The 10,600-nt window shown below is 42.8% G+C and overlaps 1 protein-coding gene across 2 annotated transcripts; it reads right to left on the reverse strand.

Annotated features, from left to right (window-relative positions):
* Window positions 1-4,733: 4,733 nt before the first annotated feature.
* SGK1 (serum/glucocorticoid regulated kinase 1) lies at window positions 4,734-10,370 on the reverse strand. Of its 2 annotated transcripts, XM_008939616.1 has the most exons (12): window positions 10,233-10,370; window positions 10,064-10,139; window positions 9,549-9,624; window positions 8,971-9,075; window positions 8,469-8,552; window positions 8,249-8,365; window positions 7,853-7,965; window positions 7,552-7,675; window positions 7,123-7,218; window positions 6,857-7,012; window positions 6,661-6,750; window positions 4,734-5,958 (listed from the first exon to the last, which is right to left on the reverse strand). In XM_008939616.1, exons 1-12 carry the CDS (start codon window positions 10,309-10,311, stop codon window positions 5,791-5,793), a joined length of 1,284 nt encoding a protein of 427 aa, XP_008937864.1. In that variant the 5' UTR covers window positions 10,312-10,370; the 3' UTR covers window positions 4,734-5,790. The 2 variants fall into 2 exon arrangements, with proteins under 2 accessions (XP_008937864.1, XP_008937865.1); XM_008939617.1 differs by lacking the exon at window positions 8,249-8,365 and having other exon boundaries at window positions 10,233-10,311.
* Window positions 10,371-10,600: the final 230 nt, after the last annotated feature.

Raw genomic sequence — 10,600 nt, forward strand, 5'->3', positions numbered from 1 at the left:
ATGGCATATACTTTGTGCTTGGGGAGACATTATCTGCACAGCTATCTTCAGAGTAGTGTGTGCATTTACCTGAACTAATGCGTTCATTTCCCTGGGAAGTGCAAAAATGGTAACTAACTGACTTATAATTTATTATTAAAGCCATACAGGACTCTGCACTAGATCTCTAGTCCACTCTCCAGTTTACTGTAATGAAAGTTACATTTTTACAAAAGTAGAGATACAGATATTTTCCATACCAGTACAGAAGAATCTCAGTATCAAACCACCAGATAACAATCATAAGTATAGACTCTAAAGTTCAGAAGGAAGGATGTTTACAAGTACTGAGAAAGAAGGTTAAAATCTAAGAAGTCTTGGGCCTTAACCTATGAACCACTAATTTGTGTGCTTTGTATATTATGTTCATAAGAGATAGCCTAAACTGTGGGATGTCTTCTCTTCATCAATATGTGACAGAACATTCACAGACTATTAAGTTCCTCACATCCTCCCTCATGGTGGGGATGGATGATCCAGTGAACAGACCCTTAGCAAATAAACAAGTCAAGGCTGTGAACTATTTCCTAAATAGCTCAATCTTCCCAAATGAGGACCTACTGAAGGCATCCATGGACATGGTGCAATGTTGTTCTTGCCTGTTGCTGCTCACCCTTAGCTGCTATATGGCAAGGGAAAAGGCAGCAAGTAAACATGGTTTTTTTGTAGCAGTCAGCAATCCATGCACAAAAGAAATAACTTGGATGAAACCCGTGTGTTAGCTGGGTGCATCTCAAAGGCAGATGAGCCCAGAGAGGGATGCTACAGAGGATACTGCATCTGATGGAAGGGTTTGGGCTGATGAAGGCCTGCACCAATTCGGGAAAGAAAAAACACTCTACCACCAGGAGGTGACACTTGTGTGGAAGAGGAACTGGAGCTATGAGATCGGTCCTGTCCCTCACTTAGAGCAGCTTAAACCAATTGCTAATCCAGGGGTAGAAAGACATCATCTTCCAGCTGCAGGAGCTCCCACGCCCTCCTACTTCTGAGCGTCCAGAGCCACTGCAACGTGCTCCTCTGGCAGGCAGGAGCCGAGCCCTGGCCGGCGGTGGCCACAGGGTGTCACCCTTGGTCCAGGCTGGCCCCCACCAGGCGGACCCGGGGGAGGCGGTCCTCCCTCCGGCTGCCGGCGGGTGGTCCTCGGGGATCCGCCACAGCTAAACGCGGGCACTGACGGCGGAACGGCTCCGGGGGGACCTCACACAGGGCGCTGCTGTCACCGCCGCGCTGGGTCACTTGGACCCCGGTCAAAGGGCAGAGAGCGACCCCGCGGGGACGGTGACCCCCTCCTTCAGCCCCCTGACGCCAGGGCAAGGGCCCTTCGGCCGTGCGGCAGAAGGCGCGCTCACCGCGGGGGCTCTCCGGGCTTCACCCGCCCTGTCCCCACCCAGAGAGCCCCGCTCTTCTTTCCCTCTTTGCTTTTACTCCAACGGGTGGAGCGGGAGGAAGCTCCCAAAGGAACAACAGCCCCCCGCTCTCCCCAGGGATTGCAAACGTCCAGAGTTGGAAAACTCACTTCACACAACTGCAGGTGACCAAACATAAGCATGTAGTGATTATGTACTGCTACTGTAGTGCCCCTACCTGTACAGGAAAGCCACAAACTACTTTGTCTTTCAAAGAAGACAATTTTCAGTTAGAGCTTTACCTGAAATGAAACCAATCTGATAACCAAATTGATCCAAAACATAAATGCAATACATGTCTGTGTTACTGTTTAAAGTCTTTTTCAAATAGTAAACCTTTCTCTTTTTTTTAACCTTTTTTTTTTTTTTAAAGTTTTGTAAGCATTTTGGCAGAAACTTTCCACAGACAGTTCCAGCCAGCATGGAAAATTCTATCCTGATATTTATATGCTGGTCTCAATAGCAGAAACTGTAAATGTAGGGAGTGTCAGAAACCATTTTTACTATAAGCCCTGTTACTAGCTCTACTGGGATAACTACAGCCACATGGTACCATATAAACATCTGTAGAGCTGGAAATGCGGTGAGATTGGAGAATACTGCTGTGGAATATTTCGTTTCACTTCTTAGAAGAGTAGAGACAGGCCAATCTAACCTAACTTAAAGTACCCTAACTTAAAGGTAAGATGCTTAAATATGATCACCACGCAAAGGAATTGGGTGACCAGTGTCCCTTGTCTTTTTTTAGCTCTCTGTAGAAATGTTTCACTGGAAGTGTAAGGCTGTACAAGAGTCTTGGTATTATTCATCAATTTCTACAGGCTCAGTAGTGTACAGAAGATGAGCATTGACTACTTTTTGAAAACTTTTCAGGGAGGAAACAGGCATCTCCTGCTTAACTTGCTTAAGATCCAGACTGCCCTCCAGAAGTAACCAACCGCCTGCTTGCTGAGTATAGAGGGAGCATAAGAAAAATAGCCACTAAGAAGCTTCACTTATCTTTGTAAGGCTCAAGAAACAGTACAAGGCTTATGGTACACAGAGATAAGTAGTATAGGCTAAACCATGTGAAATGTCTGAATCTGTTTAAATATTTATGTGTATATCATCAATACACTCTACCCAAGGGGTATATGAGATCCCAGGCACGCTCACCATACAAAATACCATATGTTTGTTTCAAGGTTCATTAGCCTGACTCTACTGCTAAGTAAAGCTACCCAGGCTGGTGGCAGTTACAACCCTGCCACCCACAGAAAATTTGGATGCTTACTTCCATGCTACAAGTAAGTGAAATTAAACCACAGATTCAGGTCTTATTAAAAATAACATAGAATTACTATGTCAGTTGGGATTTCAGGAGTTCTAGCCCTTTGCTTCTCAGTTCAGAGACTTTTCTCTTAAGGAAATACAGACCTTAAAGACAGGGAATTCTGTAAAACAAACAAAACAGCAAAACAAAACAAACTCAAAAAAAAAAAGCTAACTGCCACAGACTCCCTCCCTTCAGGCATGACTGTAATACATCAAATTCAGGGAGATTAAAAACATGGACAAAGTTTTCACCTTTTGTACACTAAAAGATGAAGGCGGCATGTGTTGAATATTCATTGACAGTGGTTGCAGACTTTTGCACAAAGCAGCAGCTGCATAATGAGCCTATGCGTAGTAGAGCAGTTAAAATTAGAATCAGACATTATTTTTTAAAAGTAAAATACCCTGCATTTGGGAAAGATGAAAGGCACCCAGCGTACACCTCTGAGTTGTTGAAGTTCCATATTTCTTAATTATTATGATTGTAGTGTTGGTTTTGGTTTTGGTTTGTTTTTTTTTTTTTCTTGAAAATGATAGTTAGTATTTAATGTTTTGTTACCCTAGGGCTGCAGCTCTCTGCTGGCGTATCTGCACGTAGCACCTTGCTAACGCCTGGGAAATGTGAGGCAAAGATAAAGTGTATCGCAAAACCTCGTCACTTAGCATGTGCAGTTTCACTTTTTTACAGGAGCAAATTAGCAGTACGTATTTTAACATCTCTAGCCTACAAGTTATCAACACAAAAGATGTTTCAGGCACGTTATAGCACTAGAAGACTGCAAGGCCTGTCAGTACACTGTTCAGAGTTATGAAACGCATGAATCTGAGATTGTTGGGAGTTTGAGTGGGAGGTGGCTGCATCTCTTTCATATACTAACATGATCAGAAAGGAGAGAGGTTTCTTAGCTACTACAAATTAGCATTTTCAGCTCCAAGTGTGGTCTCCCAGACACAGTTTGAAGTTAAAGCCACACTGTTTTTTTGTTCCTACAGACAATGTATAATAAAAGATGCAAAATTACTGCATGCTTTTATCTTGGAAAGACAATGGACAGAAAAACTACCCCTATGAGAGCCTTGCTTACACTGCTGTTATTACAGTGGCCCAAGCAACAGTTGACTGCCCAGGTTTTTCTCAGCAACTGCTCATTTTCATTCCCTGAACTGTTAAGACCACCAGCTGCAGTAACAAGTTGATAATGGGAGCTGTAAATGAGGTGCAGAGACACTCAACCCCTGATAGAAGAAAGTCATCTGCCAGGGTGCAGAAGAAAGTCAATGGGTTCATCCCAGAAGTGGCTATCTTAATTATTCATTCTTAGCTAAAAGTCCCTTTTGCATGCCACTCAGTGGTACTTAGTGGTAAATGTTGGTATTTAGCAGTTCAGTTTTACTTTTACTTTTTTACTCAGTTTTACCCCATCCACACAAGCTTATGATTAGTTGGTGAAATCTGCCTCCCCAATACATAGATTTTGGCACACTGGCAAACTCAGGATGCATTAAACTGCCCCACATCATCGCAGCAATGATCAATGCTCCAGGATGGATTCCAGGGTGGGGAGTTTCCATCAGCCTTTCTACAACCTACTTTTAGCATTTTCCTGCAGCATAGTCCTAAGACACCTCATCAGACCTAAGAATTTAATTCTTCCAGTGTAGTTATGCTTAGTCCACACCAGAGAGCAGGACCTTCTACTCATTTTGAGGAAGTGTGAACATTTAAACCCCGTAAGAGCACCCACACTGATAAACACTCAAACACCCACAGCTGGAAGACAAAGCAATTTGCCAAGGTGCCGTTTGATGGAATAACCATCACACACCTCAGCAAAATTACTCTGGTGTCTCAGCTGCTTGACAGCTCAAATTTGTTCTATTTTTTTTTCTTCTTTTTTTTTTTTTTTTTAAGCTGCCTAAATTTTTCAGTGAGAAAAACCTTGTTCTAATAAAAAATGACAGTTTATGGAATTATTTTTCAGGATTTTACTGCAAACCAATGGGTTTGGTCACAAAAAATATGATACATATAACCATGTTAATTATATTACATTACAATGATGGTATACATTACAAGTTAAGTTTGTCAGTTTAAATATACATCTAGAGTTACAACTGAATGTACAGATCTTTTTTACAATACATACAATCAGGAATGAAAACCCCCAAACCCAAAAACCATAAATAATGCCCGTTTTACAGATGACATCTTTTAAACTAAAAAAGAAAAAAAAAAGAAACCAACAGCTTTGACCGACTGCAGCTGGGGCATTTTGGTCCATAAAAACCCTTTCTAAAAATAGAAATCTTTTTCATAGCAGCAATGCTTTCTTCAAGCATTTGGATACAAGTAATTGTGAGCCCATTTCAATAATTTTAGTTGACTATATAGATTTACAAAAGAAATTTCAAAATTACACTTAATTTATCTTCCAAATATGGAAGAAACAAACAATGCCCCACATTGTGGTATCCTGCAAGTGTCACACTGATGCTTTAAACTAAGTCCATCTGTAGTACGCAGACCACACGCATACCATTTGTTCACATAGTAAACCCACATAAATGAACTGAGAAACACACTCTGCAACAAGGGAAAGCTTTGGAGCTCACAAGATCTCATCAGAAAAAGGCACATTTCATAAAATCCTTATCACGTTCAGATAGGTCTTCAGGCAAGGCTTTTCAGAGCATGACTTCAAACCAACTTGTTCTTACTCCTACGATCTGCTGCAGCAGTCTATGGCAGTAGTCACTCTCATGTTTCTTTCCCAAGGAGACAGCACCACTTTGGGGGAAGAACAAATGGAAAGGAAAAGCCTGTAAAACTCGTTTAGAGAGTGATGTGCTCTTCAAAAAAAGCTTCCAGCAAACAGTGTAGTTGAAATTAAGGCTGCAAAGCTGCCATGGTGGAAATGTGCAAATTCTCTTTCAAGATGACTGGTCAACTGGCAGTTCCACCAGAAGGCCAAACAAAAATAAAAATAATAGTTGTTATTATTATTAAAAAAGAAAGAAAGAAAAATGTTCACAAGAAGGAGTCCACGGGTGGGGCATATGAGAAGCCCAAAAAAGCCTCAGCAGCTTCTTTGACGCTGGCGGTGATGAGAATGCTGTCTGGGGACTGGCCAATGGAGTTGGGCACTGGCTCATCTGTAAACTCGGGGTCAAAGTGTCGCAGGTCACTGGGGCCACTCTGTGGAAAGGGCAGAAGAGGCAAGATGCAACGTTTAGGCCCAAATGTTTTGTGAGTGTGCAGTTCAATTCAAAATGGGGACAAGCACCCTTGTGCGGAGACTCACAGTGTTACCACCTCAGGCTCGCTGTTTAACAGCCTTTGCCAGTTTTAGTTTGACTTTTCTTTTTGCATCCTGCTGCACATTGTCTCACTAAAAACAAGATGATTCAATTTAATACACTACCCTCCAACTAAGCTCGTGCAACAGAAGCCAAATGCAAACACGCCACTTGGCCATGCAGCAGACTTTGATCTCTGGGCGAGTTATTAAATTTAGCTTATAAAATTCTCAGAAAGAGAACAAACTCCACAACCAGATCCCTCTCTTCAGATGTTAGCATGTGACAAGACAAATGTAACTCCATCCTTGGGAAGCCACTTGCTTTCTGCACTTTACCTGAGGATTACATTAAAGTAGCCATGCAAATGAAGCATGTGAGAGGGAAAAAAAAAAAACAAAAACCAGATAAATTTAGAGTGTCCATCAGCAAAAACACAGCTACCACTTATTTTTAACCTTTCCTGGACAGCCATAGGGAGAGGAAGCTGCATTCCCCAAACACAGCCATCTGGCCAGGTACCTATAGCTACTGGAGAGCCCACAAAGACAAGGGAAAAAAGACACTCTCCACACATTCTATAATTAGAAGTGATACATACCACATTTGGGTTAAAAGGGGGTGTAATCTTCTTATTAATGAGATCATCCCAGTTAATTGGGGAGAAGAAGATGTGATTCTTAATCTCCATCTGTTACGGAGAGAAAAATCAATTAATTCAGACCCAAGCTAAGGTAAGCAGTGTGGCCTAGACATCCCCCTGTGCTGCCTACAGGCACTGGATGGTTTCCACTTACAAAGTCCTCTTTGGCGCCAAGCCTCTTTGTCCTATCCTTCTGCAGGAGGCCTTCCAGGAGATGTCTAGCCGAGTTGGTAATATTTGGCTTCAGCTGCAAGGGTTTGTTCAAGATGTTGTCGTACATTTCTGCCGTGTTCCTGCTGTAGAAGGGCGGCTGTGGGAAGGAAGGGAAGGAGAAATCTGAGTTAATAAGGCTGGCAGGCAGGCAGGAAGTTTCTTGTGGGGAAAGGACAAGTAAGCTAGGTTGAATGATTTGTTGCTTACCAGGCCATAAAGCATCTCATACAGGACTGCTCCAAGGCACCACCAGTCCACAGTCCGGTCATAGGGCTGCTTATGAAGAACTTCAGGAGCAAGATACTGCATAAGAGAAGGAAGAGAGCTGTTAGCCAAAGAGATCTTCGTAATTAGGAAGCCCCCCTACTCTTGAATTAAAGCAGCTTACTGAATCCCAGCAACATCTAAGCTACCAGAAAGCTACAAGCTCCTTCTGAACAGAGACAGATCAAGAGCTGTTCTCTCCTGCTCCACAACCTCTACATGTCCTACTGGCAGCCTGATATTACAAGACCTGTAACAATCCCTGCTTCTCTAACCATCCATAAATACAGATGGGAGATGTTGGTTTGTGCTGACCAGGACAGCCAGCACTTGCTGCTGCTCCGTAAGCAGCGGTCTGAGGGCTGGCCATACCTCTGGTGTGCCGCAGAAGGTGGAGGTTGTGCCATTGTGCTCTATGTTTTCTTTGCAGAGTCCAAAGTCAGTCAAGACAATGTGCCCCTGGGAATCGAGCAGGATATTCTCCGGCTTCAAGTCACTGTAGGAGGAGAGGAAAATAGACAAGTGTTCTTTAGAGGACCTACAGCGAGAATATTTTAGGTACAATTCTTTACACGACTTCATTAGATCACAAATATTAAAAGCAACTCTTAGCTCATACTGAGATCAACTTTTCCATGCTTATTCAACAAAGCGCGTGAAGAAGGTTGCTCACCGATAAACAATGTTCAGGGAGTGCAGGTAGCCCAGTGCACTGGCAATTTCAGCAGCGTAGAATCGGGCTCTCGGCTCCAGGAAGCAACGCTCCCTCTGGAGATGGTAGAACAACTACAGGAGACAGAGAGAACAAAGTTGTGTACAAGGTGCCAAAGCCTGTTAACAATGCACTTAATTAGACTCAACATATATAGCAAGGGAGAACAATAGCAGGAAATGGCCTAATGATCTTTTGGTAGTTCAAAACTTGGCAGGCTGGAAACATTCAATCTAGTAACTTTTCCCCCATGACTTTTCCCCTTGTAACTCTTTTTATTCAAGAGGAAGGGTGAAAAAGTCTACCCTACCCCTGTGCACATGATAGGAAATACTATTTCATTTTCTTACTGCTTACCTCTCCACCATTGATGTAGTCTAGGACAAAATACAATTTGTCTGCAGTTTGGAAAGAAAAGTGGAGCCCAACCAGGAAGGGATGTTTCACATTTTTCAGCAACATAATGTGCTTCTCCTGAAAACATGAGAAATCATGAATGTTTAGTACACTTGCTTAGTAATAGCAGTAAAAATATGCTGGATGGACATCGCAATGAGATCACAAAGAAGCAGCTTACCTCCTTCTTCTTCAAGATTGCTTTTTTCTGCAGGACTTTAACAGCATAGAACTGCTCTTCTGCCTTATGCCGTGCAAGGAGAACCTGAAAGAGGATAAACACCCAGAACTGAGCAATACTGAAATACAGGACTTGTAAACACAATTGGAAACAAGCCTTTACGTCACCTGCTGAGCACTGCTACAGCACTCTGTTTCAATGTGCAAGCGCTTTGCTGGCAATGGCTAACACTATCATTACCACTTTGGTAGACTGATCTAGCACACAGTTTCTGTGTCTAGTTTCAGTACACTCCACTCCCTGGCTCTTCTATGACTTTCAAATGCAGCACCCTGCTCTCTCTTCCTGCAGCTATGCTGGGAGCCAGGCACTGGGCAGCAGAACATGCTCGGGTCCATTTTAAATGACCACCATTTACCAAAGCCAGTACTAACCCGACCCTCAGACATACAAGAGCTGAAGAGCAAACAAATTATGACAAAAAAAAAAAGGTTAAGTTTACCTTCCCAAAACTGCCTTTTCCAATCACTTTTAAGAAATGAAAGTCTGATGGTTTGGCATGTGGGTTGGATGAGGGACCAAGATTGATCTGCTGTGAAGGACTGGGCTAGAAAATAAACAGATAAAAAACACATTCATTAAAACAGTTTGCTAATGACAGCCTCGACAATGGCTTTTTTAAAAAAAAAAAACAAAAAAAAAACAACTTAAATACAGTGACCTTGAAAATTAAGATTAGCACTCTTCTTAACACTAAAAATTCAATATTGATCTCTACCAGATACCTTAAACTATTCAGGACTGCCTAATATGGGTATTAACAACTGCAGTTTGCTTAAAAGCTCTTGTTGAGGTCTCGGCCACATTCCATAATGAAGGAACAAGTAATAAAGCTTTTATAAAAATTTTTATAGAATTTTTATAAAAAGAATTTTCAGTCTAACTCGATTTTTTTTCCCCCCAGTTCTATCACTGTTCTATAAGCTGAACAAAAGAACACTGATGATGCTAACTTTTCTATACTTCTATTACAGGATTTTTTTTTTTTCAGACATGCTTCACTGACTAAAATCTACTTACCGGAGGAGAAGGATTAGCATTCATAAGTTCAGGCTCTTGAGGCTGGGAGATTTTCAAGATAGACTGAACTTCAGGGCTGAAAGGATAAGAACATTCATCATTAGAAGAGTTACCAGAAGCGTCAGGCAGATTTTTCCACCAGAGGGCATGCACGTATCGCAAAAGAGGACTTTTGGTTTGGGCTACCACAGACGGCAACTGAAACCAATCTATTCATTCGACTTGAGTAAAATTAAGCTAGGGAAAGTAAATACCATCATGCAAAGAAATACATTTGTACTGTAAGTACGGTTCAAAATAGCGACGAGCCACTGGAAATCCCATCCGACTGACTTCTCCCAAACCTAGCTCCCAAAGATTGTTACCAAGTGAGTAATGCCTCAAGAAGATCAATTAACTCTTCCGTAACAGTCACGCCAGAGGCATTCCAGTAAACAAACATTTTTTTTTAACTACATCTCGCAATACATAGGGAGATTTGTCACTGAAATCCGGCCAAAATTTCTGATACTTACTGCTTGCATGCATAAGAGTTGGTGGCTATCTTCTGAATGAAGTCGTTTAGCCCCATCCTTCTCTGCTTCATGAAAGCTATAAAGCAAAATGATAGATAAAATTGTTAAGCCATCCTGCCAGAAAAATCCCAGTTCCCCGAGCATCCTCGGAGAAGCCCCTGCTCCTCACCGATGAGGATAGCCACCATCCCCCTCATCTTCGAGTAAGTCAAGGTAGGACCAGACGCGTCGGCTGCTTTCACGGTCATTTCGGAGCGAGGGAAGAATAAAACACCGATTGTACAACACCACAGCCTCCCAGCACCGCACTGCCTCGGCGAGGGCACCGACGGCGCTTAAGTGGCGGCGGTGATGGGGCGGGACCGGGGCGGGGAGGCAACGCTTGTCCCACCCCCATCTTCGAGTAAGTCAAGGTAGGACCAGACGCGTCGGCTGCTTTCACGGTCATTTCGGAGCGAGGGAAGAATAAAACACCGATTGTACAACACCACAGCCTCCCAGCACCGCACTGCCTCGGCGAGGGCACCGACGGCGCTT

The sequence above is a fragment of the Merops nubicus genome, unplaced genomic scaffold (assembly GCF_000691845.1).
Source record: "Merops nubicus isolate BGI_N331 unplaced genomic scaffold, ASM69184v1 scaffold15334, whole genome shotgun sequence".
In the NCBI taxonomy this organism is placed as follows: Eukaryota; Metazoa; Chordata; class Aves; order Coraciiformes; family Meropidae; genus Merops; species Merops nubicus.